The sequence below is a fragment of the Ophidiomyces ophidiicola genome (genome assembly GCF_022830035.1).
Source record: "Ophidiomyces ophidiicola strain CBS 122913 chromosome Unknown scaffold_2, whole genome shotgun sequence".
Lineage (NCBI taxonomy): Eukaryota > Fungi > Ascomycota > Eurotiomycetes > Onygenales > Onygenaceae > Ophidiomyces > Ophidiomyces ophidiicola.
The window spans coordinates 1,221,895-1,249,578 of NW_026054642.1; the positions used below are offsets into that span (position 1 = coordinate 1,221,895).

Here is a 27,684-nt window from a genome sequence, read left to right on the forward strand (position 1 = left end):
ACATATGAGTCAAAAAGCAGCCTTGAACGAAAATAACGTCGTTTTGACATGACCAAGAAATGATTGATACTAATACAACACAATAGGTTATCTGGCTGTGGCAAATATTTCATATTGACAAGCAACCAACGCCTATGCTACCAACGTAACTATCAAACAAATATTGGTCAAATAAATTGTTGGTTAAAACGAGTTGTATGTGTGTACAAAGTCCCTTTCCTCAAATATGTCTGCTCCAAACTCCGTCATCAACATGCAACATGATTAAAGTACTATTGACTATTAGAGAATTGGCGTGTCATAGCTTTCTGCTTTTCTTTCTTGGACCTCGACTCAAGCACATTCGTAATCGGTTTATAAGCAAGGCCATTTGCGCCGGTATTTCTGATTCGCTGCTCGGTCCTGGAGAGCGTTCTGCCCAACCCAAGCGGCGTGGGTGGTGCCAATGCAACTTCAAACCCATTCACGATGGCACGCGAGTTTTCGTTGCTATGATTATTGCCGCTTACTGGATCGGCGACAGGGGAGGATACGGCGGGTGTCGAATGACGTGAAGCAGATCCTTGAAATTGAGGTAGACCGTGGAATAGCCCGACACGGGACAGTTCTCTGCCTGCGATACGGGCTGCAGTGAAAAGCAATTCATCCTCATCAATCATAGACTTTTGTTCTGTACGTGGTTTCGGTGGGGCGGCTTTTGATGCTGATAGCTCAAGTGCTAGTAGTTCATCAACTGAGAGAGATTTCGTAGCGTTAATCTTTGCCATTTTTGGTTTGCCGCGAGCCAAAAACACATCCTCCTCTTCGTCCTCACCGCCAAGAGCCTTTCGTTTGGCCACCTCTCTTTCAATGGCCTGCTGTTTGGCGATTTCTCTTCCAGCAGCTTCCCGAGCTGCTTTCTCCCTTCGGTCTATTTCTTGCTGCGCCGCTAGCAGTTCCCTCTCTTGTTCTTGAACAGACCGTTCCCTTTCCTCCGCCTCTCGTTTAGCCTTTTCTTTCATCTGCTCCTCCTGTAGTGCAGATTGATGCTGTTCAAATCCCCGCTTCGCTTCTGTCTCTTTGGCAGCCTCTTCTTCAAGTCCTTTCTTTTCCCGCTCTTTTAAGTACGCTTGCTCTAAAATGGTAGGGGTCGGATCTTGTTCTCCAACAGATTTTGCATTGGCCGCGAACAGAGAACTAAATTGATTCATCCGGGTAGGGGCATCAGTGTTTTGGCCCCAGCTGGTCATCTGTTCAGCCTGAGTTGACCATGTTGATTTTGGTACGGTGTCTATGGATGAAAGCATCAGCCCGAGTTCCAGTTCATGAGATCGGATTCAGGAGGCTTACCTTTGTGGTCTGTATATGTTTGAGCCTGATTTTCAAGGTATTGTGGGACACCAGGCGCTGCTGCTGTGGTAAATTTGAATGGCTGACTGGCTGGTGTATTTTCCGTAGCTTGAGACATATGGAAAGCTGCTGGCAGTGGCTTCTGGCTAATAGAGGCATTGTTTGGACGAGAAAATGGGTTTTGAGTTTCCGAAGATCCAATAGCGCCGAAAAGAGGTTTCACTAATGGGCGTTAGCCACAATCATCAGGGAGAGAACAACAACCATACCGTCAGTAAGGGCATCGGTCCGTAGGGAGGACGGTGTACTCAACGACGTCCCAAATAAAGGCTTAGGTTTGCCAGTATCTGCAGCTAAAATCTTTAAGTCTATAGAACAACACCTAAGAGTTAAGGGGCATACCAGTAAACGGACTAGCAGTAAAGGTATTTGGAAACGCCAAAGGAGCTGCGGTTGAAAAGATTGTCGATGAGAAGCCAGGTTCTGAACTCGTTTTGTGATTTTCTGGCGTGGAATCTTTTTGTGGTGCGGTCGGTGTAAAAGGATTTGTATACAGATTTGACGGTGCGGAAAGATTGGCGATATTCTGACTTCCACTTGCACTAGAAGTGGGAATAAAGCTAGGTTTTCCAAAACTGGTAGACATGGGGGCTGAAGGGGCTCCAAAAAATGGCTTCTTAAAGGGCGACGATGTAGGTGACGAGTGAAGGACGCTAGGGAAGGTGAGAGCACTAGGAGCAGACATGTTTTCCAAGGTCGAGCCGAAGGGAGATGAAAAGGCAGGTGCCGAAGCGGACAGCGCGGGTTTCGATGAAAATAGGTTAGGAGAAGAGGGCGTTGACGTCTGGGAGGGAGAAAACATTGCCCCAAATGAATTTTGGAATGGGCTTGGTACAGTATGGTTATTCTGGATATCGATGGGCTGGGATGATACCGTTTTTTGATGTGATGTGGTGTCAAGAGGTTCGGTCTGCTGCTCCTCTTCATCGTCGCTAACAAAAAGACTTTCTTGTTCGGTATCAGGCTTATCGGAAAGGGGTATCGGACTTGAATCTTGGCATAATAATGATTTATCAATCATTCCATGCTTAAGGGCCTGAGAAACATTCATGCCAAGAATGATAGAGGGCAGTGTTCTCCCAAAACGCTTGGATTCAACCAAAGAATAGGAAAATATCTGCTGGGAAGACGGTTGGAAGACTATGGAAGTAAATTAGGTGCGTCAGGATGAACATATTCCGCATGGATCGAGGATCAAGTATGAGATACGAACCAGAAGAATCAAGTGAACGGCTACCCCAGTCAAGGTAAAGTTCGCCTTGTGAGTCGGTCGCAAACTCGAGGCCTTGCTCTTCGCAGAACTTAATTGTCTGTTCTTCTTCATCGAACCATAAAACTCTCGTAAGATCGTCGACTTTCCACTCTTGATTTTTGTGTTGCTGTGAGAGTGGCTGTCGGCAGTAAGCTTTCCATATCGATCTTATTGCGGTTTGTCGAATCTGATTAAAATAAATCTCTGCAACACATGCCATAAGGTATGAAACACTTTTAGAATGGATAATGCCAAAAAATCTATTGTAAAAAGCCTGAGCAATAGCATTCGGCCGTCGTGCATCGAGGGTCCCTTGATACTCCCAATTGTTTCCTGCAGCAGCAAAGAGCTCCATAGCCACACGTATCTTAGGGGCCTGACGTAGCTCACGGGGCCATTTTTGCATACGAGCTTCTAGGTCAGGACGTTGATCATGAATGGAAAAGAGAATGTAATATGCTCGAAATTCATCTTCATTAGAAAAATCCATGCGACTTCGGTTATCATCGTAATAGTATAACAAGGATAATAGTGTATTGTTAAGCTGTTCCCTTTCTTGGTGATGATCGAATTGCTCTTTATTTGCGGGGTTAGAAAGGGAATGGAGCGATAGAATATGGAAACGGGCGATTCTCTCGAGGCACTTGACCGCAATCTCGACATCATGTTGTCGAGTGAGTTGTTGAATGGAAAAGTCGTTGCGGATGGATCGGGTTCGATCCCACACAAATTTGTGGACAACACCAAACTGATGATCGTTAGTAATCACGCACCGGAGGATATAGTTAAGTGTTTGTAACAAGGTGTTTGGGGTTCTGATGTCAGAGGGAAGTTGCTCATCGTAGCCGGCGGCAGATCTTCTAAATCTTTTCAACATTTTTGTTTCCATAATTTCCAGTTCGCCGGTATCAGGATTAAGGTACTGGGAATGCAAATTTAGAATCCTCTTCATCATTTAAACAAGTATTTCGCTCACCTTTTCGCTTTTGTCAACCATTTTTTGAACAATTCGTTCCACTCGTTCGTATTCGGGGCACATCTCGGTGCAAGTGCCTGTCGGAGTGATGGCTCGATTTAAGGAAGTAGGCTGGTTTGGATCTGCCATGAGTCCTTCATCAATAGCTTTAGTGCGTTGCTGGGAGCGATGGCGTTTTAACTGCCGTTAACGCCGGGTCAGTTCTGATGAGGCAATACTTTTGATCAGTAGCGTAGCCACAAATAGTCAGGGAATTACCTGTTCAAAACGACTTAAATCATCCCGGTTCCCGTGCATTGTAGGTTTTTGTAATCTGGCAGCGGCATTATTGTTGCGTCGAGGGTCTCTTGTTTGATCAATAGAGGATACAGTGGAGGCGCTTCCAAATAGCGAACGCTCTTGAGTATTCGAACCACCCGAGCCTATTACTATTGAGTTGGAAGCTGTTCAAGTGGCTTTTGACTGGTTTTTTTGCATACCTGAAGAAGGTTAGAACTTTGGCGTTGGGTGTCAAAAAAATTTACGTACCTCGAGATAAGGCGCCATTGACTTTGGAAGTTTCTATCCTCCTTCCACGGGAGGTATTCTGCCCTCTAAGGCTCGTCGTCGCACCACTGTTCCCTCTCCCACGGCGAATATTCGTATCAAACAGGCTCTTCTTTAAATCTCTCGTTGAGACATCTGGTCTCGACGAAGCTCGGTTCCCACGAGCAACACGACCTCGTGGTGCCTGGGTATTAGACCCACGTTTCGACCCGGTAGCAGTTCCGAACATTGTTGCGGTGAACGCGGCGATCGAACGTTGCAACAGTTGTGTAAATCCTTGTATGTACTTAACACTCAAGCGCAAGTCCGTTTCGTTATCCAAACTGCCGTCCCAAATAAGGCGCGAATTTCGACGAATCAAGTCTGGCGGTTTAATGCTTGAAACGTGCTTGCAATCGAATATTTCTAGCGGGCAGATGCTACATAGCGCACCGTACAGATGGGACAAGCACAACGCGCCCTGTCTCCCGATATATAGTCTGTCCGTTGAAAATCTGAATTAGCGATGGCCACTCAATCCGTCAGGCAAACTTCGGACTTTGCCTCGTTTTTCTCCAACATATCTGACAAAGGGAACCAGATCAACCTACTATTCAGACGAGCACTAAACAAACCATACTGATGTCAGAATAACAGAGGAGTTCCGGTAAATCGGCTTCGTCTGATGGTTGGTCGGATGAGGTAGCCGGATGAGCCGATGGAAATTGCTCCGTCCGGGGAATTTTTGGGTAGATTGGGATGAGTAAGGAATCTAGACAGCAGAAAGTTGATCAATAGGTCCAGCCTAATATTCTCGGTTGAATACAAGGCCTGCTTCTATTGACGGAAATATATAGTCGATTGGGTGAAGTTCTGAATGATAGCTAAAGGAATTGCGCGCTTGTTGTCTGATTTGGCGCTTATTACTATCACGTGGTTTTAGTTTGACTGGGTAGTTAGCCGCCCGAGAATTTCAAAAAAATGTCGTGTATTTTGATTGGAGTGTTGGTCAGTGATATCTCGTTAACGTTATTCTATTGGACGAATTACCTTTATTGGAATAGCGATAGATGAATTTGTTCAAGTAGCCTAACTCCGTATTGCCCTTCTAAGAACCCATACGGAGTACACTTACTATCGCTTATAATATTTGATGGCCTAAAGGATATACTATGTGTTCTGCTCCGAGAAATTCAATCAGTATTAGCAGTTGAAACCTCATGTCCAAACTGCATAAATTGGGTATCTAAGCCTAAACAAGACAAGGCAGTAGAGAATATAAAAGGTAGCTATGCTCGTTATGGAGGCGTTCGTTCGGAAATTACATATCGTGGGAAACATCGTCATAGCGATCGGATTCCAAGAGACATCAAAATGGGTCGTAGCAGTAACAAAAAGGATAGAAGAAAAAAAGAGAAGACATTAGAGAGAATACACAGGGGAAAGAATAGTTAAAACATGTTCAGCGAATATACTGGAAATTAATGAAGAGTCCAGCAGAATAAAAGAGTTTCGAGAAAAAAATTGCCGCCCGCTCAAGCTTATGTTTGGCCGCCGGGGTATTCGAATATGCGATGAATTTTGAAGACAAAATCCGCCCAATATCATAACTTTTCTGAAAAACATTTGCCATATGGGTCAAAATGCAGCGATTAGACCCTGGCAGGGTTCAGGGGGGGTCATTTGAAATAGGGGATCGCCTCGCTTTCTTGGTGAGACGGTGGGAGAAGCTGTGAATGGCCTATTGGCCCGGGTTGAAACGACGGTGCAGCTAACGGTACGTAGTCAAACTGGGTAGGGAGGCGCATGTGGAGCTCTGCAGCTGTCACCGGAGGAATGGATTGCGAGGGCAGCACATCATAACCAACAGGATGGAATGGAGATTGCTGAAAGGACCAAGTGTCTGCAGTGACCGCCGGACTGGCGGCTTGCTCTATGGGAGAGGGGACGAAATCTGAGGGTGGGAGGTATTTGATGGCGGGGATGTTATCTTCGGTGTCTTTTGGATATCTTGACATTGCGGGTGGTAGGAATGTTTCCTTGCCCTCCAACGAGCTATGACCACAATCCGACAGACACTCCGAGTCTCGCTCGCTTTTTGCACTTGAATCTCGGTTGACAACGTATATCACAGTTTTGGCGTCTGGCTGACGTTAGACGTTGCATGACAGCCGCTTGCCCGTTTTAGGACTTACCGATCTCGCCTCGTTCAAAACTCTCCTCCATCCTGCGCACCGCGTATATCTCTTCAAGAATCTCCCATCGTTCACGCGGCTTGATTTGCCGCTTGACATCTCTCCCTGCTTCTTCGAGCTTCTCAGTTGTTATATTGTGTGATTTGCGAAGATTCCGGATGATATGCACAAGTAACCGTATACGTTCTATCGCCCAAGCGGTTCATAAGCAAATGGCTTCAGTTAGCGAGACGGGGAATGTTTCAGCTTACCTGGCTTTTTCAAATGGTCTGGTTCTCGATGAATCACTCCTGCAGGCCACCAGTCTGGTTTCGTCTTTTCCGGATCGCCCTTCTCTCCCGATGCCCCTCGCCCACCGTTGTAAGGATGCTTCACTTGCTTTCTTGGCTCAATGATTTTGATAAATGCTTTGGCGATTTGTCGACAGTTAATCTGCTGGAACGCCCGGAAAGCCGACTCGTAGTAATCAAGAATTCTCTCCTCGTCTCCGATTTTCAGTGGCACTCTATCCACATTTTCAAAGCTAATGTCCGGGATCTCCTCTAACTCTAGCCGGCGTTTTTTTGGTGCAGGGATTTCAATTCTCCCGTGAGACCTCGAATGATGCTTCGCTTCTCCCGTAGCATTCATAAATCTTTCCTTCACGTCTGGGGTAAAGACATAATGGCAATGCCTCTCCAGAGACTGCGAGGTGTGATACTTGACACATCCTCGACCGTCAATTGCGATCAAGGCAAAGTGAGGGTATGGAATCTGATGCATCTCAGAGCCCCTGGGCTGAAGAGACTGTTTGATTTTGTCAGTATTCCAAAAAAAAAAATATTGACTTGAGATCGTCACTCGTACCAGCGGCGCACCCCAAGAAAAATATCCTTCTGAAAGTGCGTCGGATTGTTTTGAGTACATGTCAAAATGTTTGGTTCGGGAACGGCCCGCTTCCTCCATGGAGATTACCATAGTTGAGCGGTGCGGCTAGAGAACTTAAAGACTTTCCAACGGAGACGGTTGATGAGAACAAAACAGCCACGCCAGGGAAACAAAACACAGTACGGTTACGTCGATGGTGCAAGGAAGGACTATAAGTAGAACGTTCAGAAGAAAGAAACAAGGGTGGCTATTGGCCAAGTCGAAGAGAGCAGATGGGAAAAGATGGCATTATTGAGGATTCGAAGGCTCGAACGGTGGCATTTATGACGATTGGAGCCCAGGCAGCGCTAGGTAATTCTGCTCATTGCACAAGAGCTCTGGGACCAGGGTCTTTGGCACAGCGTTTGCGCAAGATGCTTGTCCACTTGGAACTGGACATGGCGATAGTTCAAGGGACCGTGCGAGGCCTAGTTAGTTAACTATGCAGCGGGCCCGGCTCGACAGATGGGTATGTATTTTACACTCTGTGCCCCGCCCACCAGCAGCGAAAATCATATTCCGTTCTGTCTCCGTACTCGGGACGGGTGTCGCCAATAGTAGCCTTGGGGGCTGCACATCGACTGCCAGGATCACAGCCCCTGAAGGCTCCCGTCGGGCCGGATCTATGATGCACTTCCTCGCTTGGCTTGCACCCCCGGACGGCCACTTTGGGACTTTAATTTCCTAAACTGGACTGTGCGCTTTGCTTGTTTGGGCGGTATCGTCGTGGATAACGACAAGCAGGCTCGGGAGCTGGGGTTGTGGAGCCGCCGCTCGGCGGGCGGTGGCTGCTCTGTGGTTGCAAACAAAACGCCTGAATCATGCATGCGCCAAAAATACGCTGCAAGCGAGTGTCCGCCAAGGGCCTTCCTGAGAACATCCCAGGATGGCGGAAAGTCAAAAGATCGCAGCTGGCAGGGCTGCCACTGGCTCCCAAGGCCTTGTCAGACATCTCCTGACGCTGTTAGTCAGATGCGAGGCGGCGTTACAAAGCATACGGTCCTGCTCTTGATGGCAGACAACTGGCATGACGCGGCTAAACCTCCAGGCACGCCGCCGTGCTGAACCGGGCCGGCCGCGCCGCGGGCTTGACGATCTTCCAAGACGGGCGGCGGTCGGGGCCTCAAGCTTCCCGCCCGCCAGACTTGCCAGAGCTAACTACTGCTGGTTCTTTAACCTGGTTGCATCAGATAAGGCTAAGGCGGGATCCCCGCGCGGTTTCACATCATTCTCTGCAACTGTTACTGTGCAAGACCCGTCCTGGCGTGGGACACTGGGGATGTCTCTGCCTAGCTCGAGAGACAAGCGACCACAAGTGTCTACAGAGGTTGCAGCGTGCTGGCTGTCGGGAATGCTTCTTTCTTCCCCTCTGGGCGCCCTTCCATAGATCCCCCCGGTCGGCCCGCAAGACAAAGAAGTGGCCTTCCAACACAAACAAAAAGGTGGCAATTCGCAAAAGCAATATGAACAGGACAAAAGAAGAAATTGGATTGGCGTTAGCTAGCAGATAACGAATGACGTTTGGCCAAATAATGTTGCGCCAACAGGCTCCGGCGTGCCCTTGCATACTCCAAACGATTTCCTAGATATATTGGCAAGAAGGTCCAGAGTTGCTGTTCTGGCCACTCGAGAGTTTTCAATGTCCATCGCATCTGCGTCCGCTCCACTGGGGCTTTCCAAGAATTGTGCTTCAATCAGGTCTGTGGCAAAATGAGCTTCACTCATGCTGACGCAGTCTTGCATACACTCGCGTTCACCCATGTTGCGAGGACGATGCAATCTTAAATGTATCGGAGGCAGTCCAGAGCAGCAGGCTGCCTTTCGGAGGCGCCACATCTCGATTGACTTGGCCCAGCAGTCCTCCGTGGCTAAGCTTTAGGGGGGTACCGTGACCTTGATTTTTTTGCCAGTGTTGCTTGCTTTTGTGAAGAGGCGCCGCTGAAATCTGTGGAGATATCGCTTGCAATGCTAGGCCCGGTCAAAAGGTCGAATAAGAGACGAAGGCGGAACAAAAGGAACTTTTTCCCCCCGTGCCCAACCCCGGCATTTCTGCCAATCGCTGTGGGGTGTCCAACTGCCCCTCCGTCAGACTCTTCTTGGGACAAAACCAGGGATTCACTCACCTGCACGTAATGGGGGACGGAGGCGTCTCGCGGGCTGCATATCAGCCGTGCAGGGCTGGGAGAAGCTCAACTGTTGTCGGCCAACAGTGTAGAATGGCGTGTTTTCAGCCCCTCGGGGCGCTCGAGTAAGAGACGTCAGAGTGCAGGCTTGAACTGCAAGCGTTCAAGAGCCAAACCCGGTGGCTCTTCTCTTTGAAAAACTGAATCGTGAAGGCACCCACCTGCACGACTTGTACGTCGATAAGCTTAAACCTGCCAGAAATGCATGAATTCATGCAGCACGCTGCAGGCTCCTTGCTCAGCAAGAAAATATTTCGGAATGCCGTACACCGACACTCCGTATAACTAATTGCTGTATACAGCGCTACCGCCTGTTCAGCGGCAGTGTGGCACCCAAGGGCAGCTATGCGGCTTCTTCATCCGCTCCCTGTTGCATCGGTAGCCACCGCTGCACGATCGAGAACGTTTCCAGATCAGTCGAGGGAGATCTGCGCTGGAATGCTGACGCCCACAACCATTGCTGTCCAAGTCCAGACGGCCTCGCTTCTTTCTCAGACATTCGAAACACCATGCGTAGCATCCATTTCATGCAGGTGCCTCAGGCCTTGCAGAACAGATGGGGAACCTTACGCCTGCATCGCAGCATGGCAAGAATCGCTTCCGGATGGCAACGAAATGCTGATTGCCCAGTCGCATGCATAGGCATCCAGACAATATGTAAGTATGTACATATGCACAGAGCACACAATATGTATGCACATCGCTTGCCAACCACCTTGACCGGCTGGCACACTGCCCTCCAGATCACGATCGACGCCGCAGACCCAACACCCAAGACGTTGCCAAGTGCCCTAGACTGGGCTTGCGAACGGGACAGGAACTCCTTGTTCCCCGAGCTTAGATTGTGATCCTAGCGCGCCGAATCGGTGGGAAGACCCTCAGTAGTCCAGGCTTCGTGTGCCTCGACTGCGATCCACCTGCCATTGCTCCACAGGAGACGGACCCTGGCGGCACATCCATATATAATGCTCCGTATTACGACAGGCTGTCTCATGTTTGGGATTAGCGTTGCGGAGCGGCGCCTTTTGAACTCCAGTCTAATGCAGGCCGTATGTACGATCGCCTAAGATCGAGCATATTCAAGGCTATCCGGTAGTCTTGGGCCTCGCAAAAGAGCCATGAATAGACTCAAGAACCGACAATCTAGCCCGTGGGGAGAAACATGACATATGTGTACATCGGAGTGCGCGGTCATCTGAATGACTTGCACGCATTCGGCAGAGGTGTTTGCCTCCCGGCTGCGCGCTATTTGCTACAGACTTCCATTTTTACTGCATGTTTAAACCTTAGGCGGCGATCATCGCTATTCTGGCGGCCAGATCACACCCAATTATAAAAGACAAGCTGCGCGGGCTTTCCAAGTTGGCGGAAATGCTGTCAATTAAAAAAAAAAAACAATGCGCCCCATCCATCCGGCTTGTGGGAGACCTGAAATCCGGCAGGAAAGAAGTGATTTCCGCGGCAAACCACTACTGATAAGGCTTTTCGGTTGCGGAGACTTTTTGCTGTGCCTGGAAGAGAAGCACGTATTGCTTTTTTTTTTACTCTCTTTTGCTTAGAAGGTTAGTTACTTGGTTAGTTATTGGACCCGGGCGATCAGCGCTTTGTGCCCGCAGTGCGGAGAACCGTGGATGCCACTATTTCCCGCCTATGGCGAATGGTCGCAGAGTACGGAGCATGGCTTGTCACTCTTGTTGTCGTTCTTGAGGCGAATTAACCCCAGCACGGTCTGGATTGCTGGTCTGACCAGCACATCCTCATGGCCAGAACCAACTGGTGCCACTCGTGTCTATTGTTTACTGAGCCATCGTTGATACCCCCCCTCCTCCCTCCGTCCTCTTTCATCCGTTCGTCCGCCCTGCTGCTTTCACCGAAAGCACACTCCACCCGTATTTTGCCCTGCGCGCGTTGTGAACAGTTGAAAATACGAGTCATTTGTGCTTACGTTGGGAACCGCTCTTTTTGAGAGCGAGCGTTAATACCGTTCAGATGTTAAAATCTTATCACCAACGACAACGACAGCTGTTGGAACAGTTTGATTATTGTCGGGGACCGAAGCCTCCAACGCCGTGCTTGGGATCCCAGCCGAGCGATACCCCCTTTTGACCGGCTCAACTTTGTTGGCGATCACAGAATTGGTCTAGGAGCGCTTGAAGCGGGAGCTAGGAGAAAATTATGCATTTTAAATCAATCGCGAACGAAGGCCCGTTGGAAACATTCCTTCCACACATCTCCAGTGTGTACGGAGTAACTACATATGTATGGATGTGCGTTCACCCACGCTTAAGCCACTGAAACGTCCCTTCGCCGCCCAAATCAATATTTTCCGAGGAGTCTCGGGGGTGTTATCTGCAACAGGAACCTTTGAATGGTGTCTTGAAATTGTCAAATGAACTAAAGGCCCAACTCATTACACAAACGACGGGGCAGGCCATCGCCGCCGACACTTCCTGTTGGCTCTCGCCAGGGATGTGCCCCAGATAAATTGTTAGACAATTGTCCAGCTTTACACAGAGAAAGGAGGTGGTACGAAGCAAGCCCTATTATATGCAGACCGCCCATTCTTCGTGATGCAGGATGGTAACAAGAGCTTTGCTTCTATTTGGTCTCGTCCACATCCAGCTCGTATTTTGCTGGCCAGTGACCAGTGCAGACTGGACTGCTGGCCTGTAAATCCATAACATCCAGTTCTCCAAATCATGCCTGATGCTGGCGGGTTCTCGCATTGATAGTCGCTGGAAGAGCCATTGTCCCCTGCACCATTTTGCCTACAGCCCATTTTAGGGAAATGAATGCCAATTATTTGCAAACGAACGAAGGTATGTATGTATGTATGAATACATACATACATACCAGAAGCCTCGTCGCATTGATGTCCTAATTACTTACCATGAGACGGCTATAATTGCCCCTGCTAATGGCTGGGTATAGAAAACCATGCTTCAGGGGTCGAATCAACGGCTCTTGCTGTGCACTTCCGAGATGCTCGGAAGTCCAGCTCGTTTGGCCTGGATATAGCGCTTCGGAATCAACTCTCCTCTAAAAACGGGAGCTATGATGTTCCTTGTCACCAACTGATAAGATCGAAAGAGTTAAGAGTCAAGATGCTAGCATTTGTGTGCTTCGTATTTATCGGCTCGACTTTACGGGGCAACTACAAAGTCCGAATATAGCATAGAAAAGGCAAAAGGCAAAAAAAAAAAAAGAAAGAGATAAGCACCGCCGACTTTGAGGCATTTCCCGTTTGCGAGGCTCTTACAGGGCTGCCGAGCCTCCTTTTTATCATTTATAGCAATGAAAGCGACCGTCTATATTCTCCTAGTGCTAGGGGCGTGTGGAGGTATGTATGTATGTACAATGAGCGTATCCCTGCTGGCGCCTCTGGCGGCGTCACCTCCGCTACTATATCCACGCCGACCCGGCACGCTGGAATTGACCGGGTGCCGCGACAACGCAAAAATGAGCCGGAACGCCATCGGCACACCGGGCTTGCTTTGACCGCCCCTTGCCCCAGAGCTCGACCTCTTTTTCATACATCATTCAGAGTGGGCTCGCACAAATAAGCTTCTATGGGCGCTGCGCAAATGGGGCAGAGGCGCTTTGTTTTCCCCATCGTCCTCACGAGGCCGATGGCGCTACGGATTCACCACTGCTATCCAGAAGACCAGCCTCTTTGACGAGCGTGTAGAACTGGCCGCCGCGTCTTATAAGTTCGGCCGGCGTGTCAAACTCTACAACTCTACCACGATCCAGAACCACGATGCGGTCGCTGTCAAGGATAGTATTAATGCGGTGCGCGATGGTAATTATCGTCCGGTTTTGGAAAATACTACTGCGCAGCATTTGTTGGAGCAGTACATCGGTCTCAACGTCAACGGCGGCCTTTGGAAGAATAATCATGTCAGCACGGCTCAAAGCGTGATCTGTGGGGTGGGGTGGGCAACACCCACCGTGGCTTCATCCAAAACAAGGATGTTGCTTGGGGTTAGGAGAGCTCTGGCCAGAGAGACAAGCTGTCTTTGTCCTTGACTAAGGTTTGATCCTGTGGCACCACAGTCAGATTAGCTTTGGTGCAAAGCCCCGACAGAGAACGATCCTCACCTCCTTCGTGCACTTGGGCGTCTAGCTGGCCTGGCATGCTGGCAACATGGTCTCTGAGTCGCGCATGTTCTGTTGATATTCGCCGCTCTAGTCAGCTTTCACAATAATTATTTCGTATCTGCAAAGCGCACTCACCCAAAACACTCCATAACTCGGTATCATCGTGAACGTGGCGCGGGTCAAGATTATCCCGGACTGTCCCTTCAAAGAGAGCGGCATCTTGCGGAATGATTGCCAGCCGGCCACGAAGGTCAAACAGGCCAATGGAGCTTATGTTTAGTCCGTCGATACTGTTGGAAACGAGACACAATCAGCAACTAGACATCCCGATACCGCGGGCCGACCGAGCTCTCCCAGGCCGAGACTTACCATATCCGGCCTTCAGCGGCCTCAATAATTCGGAACAGTGCTAGCGTTAGCGAGCTCTTTCCAGCCCCAGTCCTACCGACAACCCCGATTTTTTCGTGTAGTTTGATATTCAAGGAGACATCCTTCAGAACAAGGTCTAGGCCGGGTCGGTACCGTGTACTATACCTTTCAAAGGAAACACCCCCTTGCGAAGGCCAGCTGAGCGCCGGGCGATGTTTGAAAATTACATCAGGAGCCTCGCTTGGGAGGCTCGCATACTCTAGAACCCTCTCAACGGATACAATGTTGGTCTCAACTTCTACCGTTTGTCGCACAATCCAGTTCAGCGACTGTGTGATGTTGAGGGCATATGACATTGCTAGGCCGACCATGCCAGCTGTGAGATTAGAACCAGAAGCCACTGATATGATGGAAAGCACCGCAGCCCCAAGGATGACGATGGAACCGATGAACTCCAACCGAACCGCCAGCCATCGATTCGCGTTGATGGAGGGGAAGTACGCCCGAAGATTTGCGTCCGTCCGCCATTCATTCTCCAGAGCGAATCGTTCTTGTTGCCTGAAGGCCCGGATCGTCGAGATGCCTCCAAGGGTTTCTTGAAAGTGTGCAAAAATGGGACTCTTGGTGATGCTATCGAGCCGCTTCAGTTCACGAGAGGTCCGCAGGTAGTATTTTTGATAGCTGAAGTATATAAAGCCAAGAGGAACGATAAGGATGAGGAATAGAGGCGTAGAAATTGCGATGACAACCATAGTGAATATGGCACGGGCGGAGTTTGCAAAAAGCTGAGGTCGTTAGATTTACGATACGTTTCGAGAGGTGAAAGTCCATACCATGTTAAAGGTTCGTGCAAGAATTTCATCAACGCGATATATATCACTGTAGCTTTACATTAGCAACACCATCATTATATACGATGTAAACCTAGATTATATGCGAGAAGCAACAGAAAATAAACAAACCGACCTTGAAAAGCGGTTTAGAATTCGACCGGCCGGAGTTGTCTCAAAAAAGCTCATTGGAGATCTGAATATGGCAAATGCCATTCGTTCGTGGAGTTTTCGGGATGCCTAATAATGCTTTAGTATCAATTTCGCCAACACTAGCTATGGTAAGGAACAGTTCTTACCTCAATGGAGCAGAAGATCCAGAGAATCAAGGTTTGTAGGATGACAAGAGCAGAGGAGCCGATGCCAAAGGCAAAGTATATTCCAATATATTTGCCGATACTAGGGTTTCGACCTTCAATCTCGTTGATTTCAGACCATCTCTTCAGCCAGAAACCACCCGCAATTTGCATTGCATGGGCCGAGAGGAGAGCTGTGATGTAAAAAGCGACAGCATACAGATTGCTAGTCTTCGCATATTCTCCATATACGCTCCATTTCACTTTGCCCTGTTCTGCAATCTCTTTGGTTTGTTTAGTTTTGAGGCCATTTTCTTCATCAGTAAATTTGGTTCTGCCGTTCTGGGGGCTGACTGTGCTAGCTCGTCTTAATGTGGCCATGCTTTCTCGTCGAGCATTGACACCGGTACTTCTGATTGGGGCCAGAGGTGCCAGACGTTCTTGTGCCTCTTCAACTTCAGAGAGATCCCCTTCGCTTTCTTCAATAGCAGTGAACGTTTCTGATATCATAGGACTCTCCTCCTCCCTACTACTGCCACTGGATGCTGTATCATCGTCGCTAGTGGCAGAGCGAACCAAAGCTGCTATTTCTCCCTTTCTAGCCAGTAACTGCTCATACGTACCCTTCTCTATCATATTCCCAGTTCGTAGAAGTCCTATAAAGTCTGCTTCTTTCAACACAGGTATTGAGTTTGTCGCAAGTATTCTTGTTTTCCCGGAAAGGATACCATTTCTCCCCAGGACCCGGTTGATGATATGTCGGCCGACATGTTGGTCAACCGCCGAGAGCACATCATCAAGGAGATAGATGTCGGCGCGCGCATATACAGCACGGGCCAAAGTTAAGCGAGCCTTTTGGCCACCGGAAAGAGAAATGCCTCGCTCGCCGACTTCAGTTTGATCGCCGTCTGGAAGGATTTGGAAATCATCGAGAAGCGCGCAAGCTTCAACTGTTAGATTATAGAAGTGAGGGTCCCAGCGGTGTCCGAAAACGATATTCTCCCTTACACTCGCATTCATCACCCATGCCTGCTGTGCAACATACGCTACACGGCCACGCATGACAACTTCGCCGTGAACCTTCCACAGATCTCCAAGTAATGCTTGAAGTAGAGAAGACTTTCCTGCACCCACACGCCCAACAATACAGCTCAATTCACCCTTTCGAGCACTAAAATCAATGTTTTCGATAACGTGCCGACCTTCATGTCTGTTCCAAGTGAAAGTTGCGTCTCTAATTCGTACAGATTCATCCCCTATATGTGAAACTGAGTCCTGGAACGAAACCGCATCCTCTTGAAGCTCATCGGCAGTAAAGTATGACTTAAGACGATTGACAGCCACTGAAGCTTCAATGATTGATGTGATCACCATCGGTAGAATAGACAGGGGAAATGTCAGGAGGTTAAAGAGGGTAAGGGCAGGGAATACAATCTCGGTTGTCAAAGGCTTATCGTTCGTCAAGACAAATACAGCGAATGTGGAACAAGAAACGAAGAAAGGGGTCGACGACCATGCAAAATTGGCAATGGCCTGCGTAGCACCAATTTTCCGTAGTGTATTTAATTCAAGGTCATTGCGAACATGATTAAGCTTATTCATGAAAGCGGTATTCCATGCGTAAAGCTTAATGCTCTTCATATTGTTCAAGATCTCTGTCATTAAACGTGTTCTTTGGTCCTTATTTCCCATCTGTTTAATTTGAAGGTTCTTCATGATTTTTGCGATCACCCCATTGAGAGGAATCATGAGGACCATAGCTCCGATACCAGCAAGCATACTGAGACCAACCAGTTGGTACAAAGAAAGCATGCAGAGAACGATTTGAAAAGGTGCAGACCATACTTGCATGCCATATTGTGCCAGGTCAGAAAGTCGCTGTTGATCTACAGCCATGTAGTTGACAATATCTCCTGTAGACTTAGATGCACGTCCCTCGTTTGACAATCGAAGGGATTTTGTGTAGATCATGGCCGTTAGCGAAGATTTCACGCGCATTCCAGTCTCAAAAGCGCGTTGAAAGTATTGGTGGAGGGTAATTGTCTGGACGATAGATACGGCAAACATTGCAGCAGCGATTGCAACCCCGCGGGCAGCCGGTTGAGGGCTACCCCTACGATAAGAGTCGATGAAAGATATGAAGAGTCGTAGTAACTGGGGTTGAGCAAAGGCAAAAATGTCGCTGACCGTTTTTATGAGTACACCTCGGAAGTATGGCCCGCTGAAAGCTCTGAACAGAGCACGCCAAAGTGATGGTTGCTTATGGCCTAACTCGGTTTGCCACGCTTTCTCAAGCTGGTCGCCGGTAACACGAGTGGTATCCCTTTGACGTAAGTTCCAAAGATCGTCTTGTGTAAGAAAATTCTTATAACCGTATTTCATCATGGGTGTCATCCACGCGAAGGTCAAGACAGAGAATATGTCTGCATACTCGAATGGGCACTCATCCTCGTCACCCAATGCATCGTATGCACTCTGCTTTTTTGGAACGAGATATTCCAGGGCAAATTCCAGAATTGCAAGTCCAAGGTTGACGTTGAAAACGACGAAGTACGGTAGACTGTCGATATGGGCCTTTCGAGATACCAGGGACCGAAGCTTGACAGCATGGGCAATGATATAAAAAGCCCAGTAAAACAACACCACGCCATTCGGCTGTCGACTCCGCCAGTGTTCATAATACTGGACCATATATATCACTACCAATGAGGCTAGGAGAAAGATTGTGGACCAAAATCTGAAATCCCGGAGCCATATTCCTGGGAGAGTCTCGACTTGGAGGGAGGCTTGCAAAGCAACCGTGAGGAATATGGTCCAAATAAGAGACTAAATTTCATGTTAGAACCCGTTGTACCTGCAGCAAGGGAGACTAAAATCCCTACCAGCTTCGCATAGAAATGCCAGTTCTTTTGCACGGGCTGGGGCGTGCGATGTCGCAACAACAACCATAGAGCAGCGGCACCGCCGACCAGGCCCCATGCAGCGACAAACAAAATCCAGGTATCTAAGAAGCAGGGCGTGAAATCATATCTTCGATTACTGATAGGACCCCATCCTTCTGGGTCGCCGCAGAAATGCTGGTGGCGATCTAGAGCAGTAGGGAATAGAGAACCGAGGTCGGCCGGGAGAGGCTGGTCCGCTAGAATCACTTGGGAGAAGGCATTGTCCGCCATTATCTCGCCATGGAACTGCTGACTTGGGAACAAAGGTGCGTAGAAGCTGTCAGCAGGCGAATATAAGCGGGACGATGCAGTTGGCTCTTGCTAGAACAGCGGCGGTCATTTTTCAGAGAGCTAGCGACCTGCTCTAGCGAAGCACCAAAGGGAAGCTTACAAAGCCCGCCTGGCTGGGGAGAGCGCCCGGCTGACTAATGCTGCTGGAGTTAAGCCGTGGTATATCCGGGGCCCGATTGGCCCGCCACGCGCCGGGGAGACAAAGCTGCGGTGTAGTTACGTGGTGGTTACTTGCAGCGCCAGACGGATCAGACACTCCATTCCAGCGCAGACCCTATCCTCTAACTACACATCGAGCGACCATACGAGCTGATCTCAGCATTTGGCATGCGTTGTACTTTGTACACAAGCTTCGCCACTCAGGTCTCAGAAAAGACCTAGTCCGAATCAGTACTAGTTAACCTTCGTCATACTCCCGTCATTTATCCCGCAGCCCAAAAATTCACCAGACCACGTTGGCTATGGCATCCCTCGCTCAAGAGCAAGAGGAGCTGCTGAGGCATCCTCTCTACGGTATGTAAGCTATTGAATCTATCTCAAATACAGGTCAAACTTATTCTTGTTCCTAGTGTTTGATCTGCCAGAAGAGCTCTTGGCAACACTGTCCACAAAAATCACCACCCATGTTGCCCTCAAAGAGGAAATAAAGCCTGATAATGCCTACAACACAGACTTTAGAGACTGCAAGCTCACAACCTCAACCTCATGTTCCCTCTGTAAAGTCTCTTTTCAGAATGTTGAGGAGCAACGCGAGCATGTCCAGTCTGATCATCACAGATTCAACCTAAAGGCCCAGCTGCGGGGTAACACTTCTTTAAATGAAGCCGAGTTCAACCGCGCGATTGGGGAGCTTGATGAATCGATATCAGGATCAGACTTGGAATCTAGTAGCGAGGATGAAGATGACAGCAAAGCGCTAGACAGCACGCTTGTCACTCTGCTGAAAAGGCAGGCGAAACTGTCTTCCCCCGAAACTTGCTCCACCACAAATGAGTCGAAACAGCCCTTACTCTGGTTTACAAGTCCCCTCTTATCACCAAATACCTTTCTAGGAATCTATCGAGGCTTGTTCACAAACACACAACAGAATAATACAGGCAGTCTAGTTGATTCTCTGCGAGAGAGACAAACAAGGCCTTTGATACAAAATTCAAGTAAGGCTGCAATACACCCTTCAAATCACCCAGGCACTCAGCCACCCTCCCAGATCTTTTTATGTATGATTGGAGGTGGTCATTTTGCGGCAGCGATTGTCTCCGTCGCCTCTGAAGTACATAAAAAGGCGGGTGGCATCGAAGATAGAAAGCCAGTCGTGGTTGCCCATAAAACATTTCATCGTTATACCACAAGGCGAAAACAGGGAGGCTCTCAGTCTGCTAATGATTCTTCAAAGGGCGCTGCACATTCGGCGGGCTCCTCGCTGAGACGATATAATGAAGCAGCTTTAGAAAAGGAGATTAGAGATCTTTTGGACAGCTGGCGACATATGATTGAAGCGTCAGATTTTCTATTTGTGCGAGCAACAGGGGCAACCAATCGGAGGATATTATTTGGGCCATATGATGGGCAGGTATTGAAGAAAACAGATACAAGGCTACGTGGGTTCCCGTTTACAACTCGTCGAGCCACCCACTCCGAACTTCTGAGGGCATTTGCTGAATTGACACGAGTTAAAGTAAGTCATGTTGATGAAGCCACTCTTGCGAGAGAGCAAGTAACCCATCAGGCGCCCGTTACAAAACCAGCAAAGCCCGTGTCTCAAAAGCCAAAGGTATCAAGAGAGGAGGAAGAGGCCATTCTTCACACATCTCAAATTCAGGCCCTTATCCGGCGTTCCAAAATCTCGGCGTTATTGTCTTATTTGACAAGTAATAGCATCACTTCAACATTTAGACTCCATAGTTCGGAATTAGGCTCGTCCCACCGCTGTCCTACTCCCTTGCATCTTGCTGCTAGTCTAAACTCGCCAGCGATTGTGGTTGCTCTCCTCACGAAAGCGGGAGCGGACCCCACACTACTTAATGACGAGGGACGAGCTGCGTTCGAACTAGCCAGTGATAGACCAACACGCGATGCTTTCCGAATAGCCCGTCATGAGCTGGGCGAGGCGTCTTGGGATTGGACAGCAGCCCGCATACCTTCTGCAATCTCAAAAAAAGATGTAGAGATACAAACAGAACAAGATAAAAAGGCTGCTGAGGAAGCAGAAGCCCTGAGAAGAAAAGAGGCGCTGGAGCGCATTCGGCGAGAAGACGCCAAATCCGCCGCGCACAGAAGCCCAAGTGGCCGCAAGCTTGTCCCTATTGAAAAGACGCCGGCTGAAAAACGAGAGGAAGAAACGCGAGGTATGACGCCAGAGATGAAGGCAAGGCTAGAAAGAGAGCGCCGTGCCAGGGCCGCAGAAGAACGCATCCGCCGAATGCAAGCTGGCCCCAGGCCCTGAAAAATAAGGAAATTGGGCTCTTCGTGCAGAGACTTCACCCTAACCGGACTTTTTTCCACAGGCCTAGGCACTCCTGCATATGTGTGGAAACCTTACCGTCCGACTGAGCAGCAGTATGCATTGTGTAGACCATCAGGGCTGCGTAACAGAAGCAATTCTTATTATCTTGTAGCCCGGTAATGTCTGATACATTTAAACCGCTCCTACTCCAGACCATCCAGCGATCGCAAGTTTCTGCAATCAGCTTAGCCTGGGTTGAATCCAGAACCATCAGGTACAAAATAGCACGGACAGAATCTATAATGTTGTAGGGTTTTGGGATATCATTTTGAGCGATGAGCCACGCCAGGCATGCCCTTGCGACAACTTCGTTGCTTAACTTAGGAGAGTTCACTGCCTCTGTTAAACGCTTCTCTTCATACTCTTGTTTCGTTCTTTGAGACTCCCTATAATCGTCCTGCATCCTCCATATAGTAGCTCGTTCCCTTGATAACCGCGCTGCCTCTGCTTGTGCTGCAGGCATCGATTTTTCAAGCTGAGCCTGACGCTGATTCTCCATAAAGTGCCTGTGGTGTTTCCACGGGTCCTTGGCAGATGGTTTGGGACTTGACCAAAGAGGAAGCTCCTGCTCCTGCATCATACCGAGCATTTCCATCATACCACATGGCACAGTGTCCCTTTGCACAGCCTGGATAATGTCCGAGGGCAGAGCAACGTTCCCCGTACCGCTGTTTTCGGCCTGTGCTAGAGACGAAGCCCCATAAACAAACCATTGGGCAACCATTTCGCCAAAACTGCTTATATCTTGTAAAACACCTGTGAGGGAGTTGGCGTGTTCAAAATAAATTCGGTCAATCGTGTCTCCCTCGAGGCGAAACCTAATACTATCACTTGGCCGCACTTCGCCTTTGGAAAGCTGCCCCTTATTCTCGATCGAAGCCAGGAGAGATGGTAGTAAATGTGTCTCTGTTTCATCTTTAAGTTCATTATCACTGTTTAGTTGCTGGTTTTGGCTGTCGTCTGTATGCGCGACACATTCTCCATGCGCGACTGTAGATGAATTTTCTGTCGACGTACTCGAAAGACTTCTCTCTATCTCAATAATACAATCGCTAGATTTGTTATTCTCCTCGTCCGTGTTCAACGATAAAGCAGGTATCACGCTAGGTTTTCGAATTCTCATCCAGAACGGAGGTAGGCAGTTTTTATTTCGGCTATCCCAGTCGCTGCTCCAGTGAATCATTAAGCTTAAAACTCCATCAGAATCATCGGATATCCCAATACGTAGTACTCCTCCAAATTTACCCTTGGGTGGCCGTAGCAAAACAGTTCCGGTCGGCGTCCATAGCCCACTGGTCCTCAGCATACTCCATCCATTTTCGTCAGGGACCGCACCGCGATCCAGTAAAAAGGAGACTAGTTCATGAAACTCGATTTCTGCCTGGGGCACTCTTAGTTCATCCTTATATTGAATCCGATACAGCTTTTTGCCCGTGATGAGACGGTTCCAGTGAAAAAACGACCATGTCCCGCCTTTGAGCGATGACCTTTCAGGATTTATCTTCCAGTATTCGGGATCGAGGTCACGATCAAGAGGAGTTATTGTGCACCGTGGTAGCTCCACTTCCACGACTCCAGACATCATGCTGCCTCTTGTGACAGCAGAGTCAGAATGGCCATTACGCGCCAGGGCATGGCGAATTGAGCGTAAGATGAGCAGCGCCCGAATGCAAGTATATATGATTGGCAGTACCCCAAGAACTGCAAGTGGTACACCGATATAGGTGATAATATCGGCCGCACTTGTTGACATCCTGAAGAATGGCCTGTTCAGCGTGTTTGAAGACGTTATGCTCCACGGCTTGAACTTGATGTTTACCTCGTATAACTAGTGGCTAGTCCGCTAATATTTGCCTTGTTAGTTAGTGAACTAGTTAGTGGGCTCATAAATTGTTAGCATTCTCCACCAATAATAAACTCGCAATGGTTGTTCTATTGGGTTTGGTTTTTTTTTTTTTTTTTTCTTGTGGCTAACAGACAGAACGCCCTGCAAAGCTGGCCGGGACAGAACAACATTAGACAGTAGGTCACAATAATAACTAGATGGATTATAAGAGACTGGATACTGCTTTTCAGGTCTAGAGGGCAATATGGAGAACCCTGCAGAACCCCCAACCTGGCCACACTTGGGCATTCAATCCATATCTGATGGGCCAGTTCGGACGGCCATCGACTTCCCAATTGAGCTGTACCGCGAACTCTAACCCAACGTCCAACTTCATGCGAGCGAGCTTCCCCAACGACGTTTCAATGGTCAGACAGCAACTGGGTTTCTTCAGACACTCATCCTTCTTTAGTTCCCGTGTTTCTCCCCCTAGTGCTCTCTAAATGGCACCCTTTATCGAAGGCATCTGCCAGTCACAGCCGGACCAACAATTTGTTGGCGTTCTACATGAATTGAATGGAAATGAACAGCCAGCAAGGTGTATGTCGCCATACCACGCGCGTTGGCCTTTGTAGAAGCTCGATGACTGATTGCATGTAAATAGCAATCTACATTCCTGCTGGCGAGACTGTTGTGATTGGTCGAAGTCCTAAATCATGGTACTTCGCTAGCCACCGTTGATGGAGTGATCTAACACTTTTTTTAGTCAAATCGTCGTGAACGATTTTAGAGTGTCCAAGAAACATCTTCGAATATATGCAATTGTCTTTGACCAAGACAATCCCACAGAAGTGGCGCCCCTGGCCTATGCACAAGATACCTCATTGAATGGCACTCTCTGGAATGGCCGCCGGATGGATAGAAAGACAGGCGGGGTACTGCTGAGCAATGGAGACACTCTCAGAATATGTGACAACATTGCCTTCACCTTTCAGTCACTATGTAATGATCAATTTCCACTCTCCAGCCTTCAGCTAAATGAAATAAAGGTAAGATTTTACGTACTCGCAATGTGAGATACTTCGATTATAACCATCCCGCAGAGATTTAAAGATGAATACCTCATCACAAATCGAAGGCTTGGGTCAGGAGCATATGGCCATGTTCACATGGCACTCAATCTGCGAAATGGCACACAAGTAGCCTGTAAAATTGTGGATCTATCGGCCATAAAATCTCGTCTTCAGGGTTCAGACAGTCGTGCCCTTTACCAGCAGCACCAAGCAGCCCGCTGCTCTGGCAATAATCCCGAATCAGACTCGCAAGAAGGCCAAGAATTCCGGACGGGGCAGCAGACGGCTCGTAAAGTAGAAGAAAAACTCAGGGTATATGAGAGAGAGGTCGAAATTTTACAAACACTTCGACATGTGAGGAGTACCACCCTGATTGATGATGGAACTGACAATAACAATAGCCAAATATTATCGGAATCGAGATGGCTTGCAATACCGGAAGCACACTGTATATATACCCGCTCTTTTTTGTTCGAAACACAGCTGACAGACAGCCTAGGTATATTTTTGAGGATCTAATACCCGCAGGCGACCTTTTCTCATTTCTTGAGTATAGACAAGGAAATCTTCCAGATGTCGAAGCGGCAGTAATTGTAAGACAGATTGCGATGGCGCTTGACTATCTGCACGATAAAAACATTGTGCACCGCGACCTGAAACCCGACAATATTTTGATGACTTCTTTGGTCGGCGGATCTCGAGTAGTTCTGACTGACTTCGGCTGCGCTCGGCATCTTCCCCAGGAACCAGCACGCATGGCTTCGATCATGGGGACGTTTGAATACACTGCGCCGTAGGTTTTTAATTGCACAAACATGAAGTATGTGTACGCTGACATTTTATAGAGAAATAGATCGGTCAACAATACGTATAAGCAAAGGTTATACCAAATCAGTTGATTTGTGGTCTCTCGGGTGTGTGACGGCTGTGCTCCTCACGGGAGGATCTCCGTTTCAACACTCAAGCTCTCAGGCATATTCGCGAAAACTGGCTCAAGAATGTAACCTTGAGAGTCTTGAGAGATCTGATGAATGGATTAAGGTTGGAAAGCGAGCAAAGAGCTTTGTGCGGCGACTCCTCGTTCTTGACGAGAACCTCAGGATGACAGCCAAGGAATCTCTCCAACACGAATGGTTCACCAACCCATCTCACAAGCTTGCTTTCAACAAAATCTATCAGAAGGAGATTTCTGATTGGAAGCCACGGTCTGACGTTCTTGCTGGGCTAAAGGAGCCGGATATAAAATCGCCAATGGCTCATGAAACGCTTTCGTCCCATGTTTTGAGGGGCCTAAATCAGCCCCGTGTACACAGCAAGAAAACGCCAGGACCAAAGGCCTCTTTAGTCAAGGCATTGGGGACCCAATCAGGGTGGGAGGCGCAAGAACCGACACCAGACACAGGGGCAGTCCGTATTCGGGACTTGAAATGCGATGCTACCGCGAAAGGCGATGAGTTTGGGAATCTGGAAATTGAGCGTCCTACTATTGTGCCAAACAATCGCAATAAAGCCCAATGTACTGCACGGACAGCTGCTTCTCCCATGCGACACCCATTCAGCCCGGCGGCGTGGAGTAAAGCCCGGTGTTCTAAGCCAAAACAAGCGCAAGAACTAAGGAAAAACCAGGCAGGCCATCAGTCTACCAATAATAATAGTGCATCCAAAGGAAACACGCATTTACGGCGCCTATCGAAGCAAGCCATGTTAGCTGGTCACGCTAGGAAAAGGCGTGCCGTGGATATCTTCGCATTTGAGGAAGATGACATTATTGGGGATTGCCAGGCTCCTGTCTCGGGACAGAGAAAGTGGTGACATGTACGGAGTACAGAGTAGGTAGGTAGTTCCTGAACAAAGGCTGAGCACAGGCCCAATAGTGAGCATTCCATTACCGCCAAGTTCCCGTAGTTTTACCTTTTTTGTCTACGTTCATGGTTTGTTTCGGGGTCGACGGAAAGGCTACGACGGAGTGCTGGCTGCCTCAGCTAGAACCACACGGGCCAGGCAAGGTTCGTGTTTCATCAACATCATCATCATCATCATCATCATCATCTTGTTCACTCCCATGAATTGCTTAAAGTGGATGAGGGTTTACTTGAAACGCGAGTCCGTCATGGATGACGAAAGGCAACAGCCTTCCCGGGGCACAGGAGATGGCTTCGGATCTATGGAGTAAGTATTATTCCCGTGCTCCGCCTACAGGGCTTAAGTACTCCGTAGTTAAGCACGAAAAAGGGATCAAGCTGGGCAGGCATAATAAAGAGGATGTCAGCGAGCTGGATACGATCATACGAAAGTACTCCGTAGCATGAAGGGCCCGATTGTCGGGGGGGAAGACGCGTCGCATGAACGCGGTCGGGCGCGTGCGACACGCGCGTGGGCGCGTAAGGTTTGAAAAATGGAGGTTTTGGGGCCAACTTCTAGGCCGAAGTGCCTAGCAGGGGGCGAAAAAGAAACTCGAAGGAGCAAGCTAATCCCTGGCCAGTTTCTCCATGGTTCGCGAGGTTGTTTCCAAGAATCCTGTCGACACCGTCGTTAAGTTATGCACAAGGGCAGCAGTTCAAGAGGAATTTGGCGAGCATTGACGTATGGATTACCAGGGCGGCGGCTCGCATGCTTCCCTCCCCCCCCCCAGCCACCGAGTTGACTAAACTAACTAGGCGTTTGGCTAGTTTGACTAAGTAACGAGCCTCCGGGTTTCGTCCACGGTGACGAGGAGGTAATTGGTCTCCCCTGCTCTGGTGGCTGTGTATATCGCCGATGGGCAGAGCTAGCAGTGCCGCCACAAGAAGATGACCACTACAGCCCGTCTGGGTCTTCGTATTTGCCGCCGCGGGCAACGCAGTTTTCAAGGCTCAAGGGCAAGCCTAAATAAGGTATCTGCACAAAACGCCCGCGCGTCTGTCAACACACTCCTATAGGGGTAGCTTGAGGGAGAGCGAAGGGGTCTAGAACATGTGCGGTCAATGACATATGTCGTCGACGATTGGCGGGGATTGCAAAGCGGACTGGCTAAAATATTCTGTCTGCGGAGAGAAGTGACTCCGGCAGAGTGGAAATTCGTCAGTGGTAAGAGGTCACTTTCAGCTCAAGATCGCTCTGGCGATGACGGGACATGAGCGGTGGCCGGGCGATTTTCATGTTCGCCACGAACTACTGAGTACTGGAGCCACGGAAAGGAAGAGAATAGTATTCTGGTATTCTGCATGTGCACGTCAACAGGCGCAAAGATTGGTGTCTAAGATCGTCATGACCGAGATGTGGAATTGTTTCAATATGCAGCAGCCACTATGCTCGAAGTATCGCAGTGCATTGTCTCTCGTCCTCGACGGCGACGGCTGCCTGCGTACGAGCGCGGGCCATCATATGTCCGTTCCGGGCCGCACGGGCGGTGCAAGCCGTGTTGTTGCTCGTGGCGACGACGCGCTGTCCACGCGGCTGGACGGGCGGGCGGGCTGGCTCTGGACCACGAGGGGCACGACGTGGGCGGACCACGACGACGTTGCAGTGCGAGTGTCTGTCTGTTTGTCTGGCGGGGTTGTAGTAGTAATAGCTGTGAACGAACGTGCGGAGTGAGTCATAATGAAATGTGGGCAGACAGCGGGGCCGGGCCGCGGTGGCAGGCAGACAGATAGTTAGACATTATATTCTTATTATGATTGTTGCTGCTCCGGCTCCGGGCCGCCAGCCATCATGGCCTGCGAGCCGTTGTATTATGATCAGCGCCAGCATGACGAATTGGCCAGGGGATCCCAACGGACGTGAGGCTCGCGATTGGGCCGACAACGGGCCGACCGGGCGGCCAGCTTGCGCGCGGGCGTGGTGCCGGGCGGCGCTCCTGTTCCTGGAGGCTGGGGGCAGGCACACGCATGGCAGCGATGGGATTCTGCAGCGGCGAGGGGAGGGCATGGTTGCATTCGACTCCGTTCGGCCGCGCAGGGGCAGGCAGGCAGACAGGCAGAGGGTGCCGTGTACGGGACTGGGCCGTATACGGCTATACGGTGCGGCAGTGGGTGGGGGGGGGGGGGGCG

At 49.2% G+C, this 27,684-nt stretch overlaps 7 protein-coding genes across 7 annotated transcripts; 2 read left to right on the forward strand and 5 right to left on the reverse strand.

The window, feature by feature from the left end:
* Nucleotides 1–272: 272 nt before the first annotated feature.
* On the reverse strand, nt 273–4,392 carry SAC3 (actin cytoskeleton and mitosis protein; the record flags this gene model as incomplete). Its single annotated transcript, XM_049250120.1, has 8 exons — nt 273–1,270; nt 1,330–1,551; nt 1,599–1,682; nt 1,732–2,529; nt 2,603–3,563; nt 3,618–3,797; nt 3,876–4,039; nt 4,146–4,392. 8 exons carry the CDS (start codon nt 4,390–4,392, stop codon nt 273–275), a joined length of 3,654 nt encoding a protein of 1,217 aa, XP_049111280.1.
* A 1,429-nt stretch (nt 4,393–5,821) lies between these two features.
* Nucleotides 5,822–7,294, reverse strand: LOZ57_001028 (uncharacterized protein; the record flags this gene model as incomplete). The annotated part of the gene is made up of 4 exons (XM_049250121.1): nt 5,822–6,285; nt 6,338–6,523; nt 6,589–7,123; nt 7,184–7,294. 4 exons carry the CDS (start codon nt 7,292–7,294, stop codon nt 5,822–5,824), a joined length of 1,296 nt encoding a protein of 431 aa, XP_049111281.1.
* A 1,449-nt stretch (nt 7,295–8,743) lies between these two features.
* On the reverse strand, nt 8,744–8,968 carry LOZ57_001029 (uncharacterized protein; the record flags this gene model as incomplete). Its single annotated transcript, XM_049250122.1, has 1 exon — nt 8,744–8,968. The coding sequence occupies one exon, from the start codon at nt 8,966–8,968 to the stop codon at nt 8,744–8,746; it is 225 nt and encodes a 74-aa protein (XP_049111282.1).
* Nucleotides 8,969–13,044: 4,076 nt separating this feature from the next.
* Nucleotides 13,045–18,195, reverse strand: YCF1 (ATP-binding cassette glutathione S-conjugate transporter ycf1; the record flags this gene model as incomplete). Its single annotated transcript, XM_049250123.1, has 9 exons — nt 13,045–13,308; nt 13,377–13,468; nt 13,528–13,614; nt 13,663–13,817; nt 13,897–14,681; nt 14,730–14,775; nt 14,863–14,966; nt 15,026–17,848; nt 17,905–18,195. 9 exons carry the CDS (start codon nt 18,193–18,195, stop codon nt 13,045–13,047), a joined length of 4,647 nt encoding a protein of 1,548 aa, XP_049111283.1.
* Nucleotides 18,196–18,716: 521 nt separating this feature from the next.
* Nucleotides 18,717–20,698, forward strand: LOZ57_001031 (uncharacterized protein; the record flags this gene model as incomplete). Its single annotated transcript, XM_049250124.1, has 2 exons — nt 18,717–18,768; nt 18,825–20,698. The coding sequence occupies 2 exons, from the start codon at nt 18,717–18,719 to the stop codon at nt 20,696–20,698; spliced, it is 1,926 nt and encodes a 641-aa protein (XP_049111284.1).
* Nucleotides 20,699–20,732: 34 nt separating this feature from the next.
* Nucleotides 20,733–22,511, reverse strand: LOZ57_001032 (uncharacterized protein; the record flags this gene model as incomplete). The annotated part of the gene is made up of 1 exon (XM_049250125.1): nt 20,733–22,511. The coding sequence occupies one exon, from the start codon at nt 22,509–22,511 to the stop codon at nt 20,733–20,735; it is 1,779 nt and encodes a 592-aa protein (XP_049111285.1).
* A 575-nt stretch (nt 22,512–23,086) lies between these two features.
* Nucleotides 23,087–25,468, forward strand: LOZ57_001033 (uncharacterized protein; the record flags this gene model as incomplete). The annotated part of the gene is made up of 7 exons (XM_049250126.1): nt 23,087–23,183; nt 23,248–23,302; nt 23,350–23,632; nt 23,687–24,010; nt 24,058–24,104; nt 24,156–24,449; nt 24,502–25,468. 7 exons carry the CDS (start codon nt 23,087–23,089, stop codon nt 25,466–25,468), a joined length of 2,067 nt encoding a protein of 688 aa, XP_049111286.1.
* Nucleotides 25,469–27,684: the final 2,216 nt, after the last annotated feature.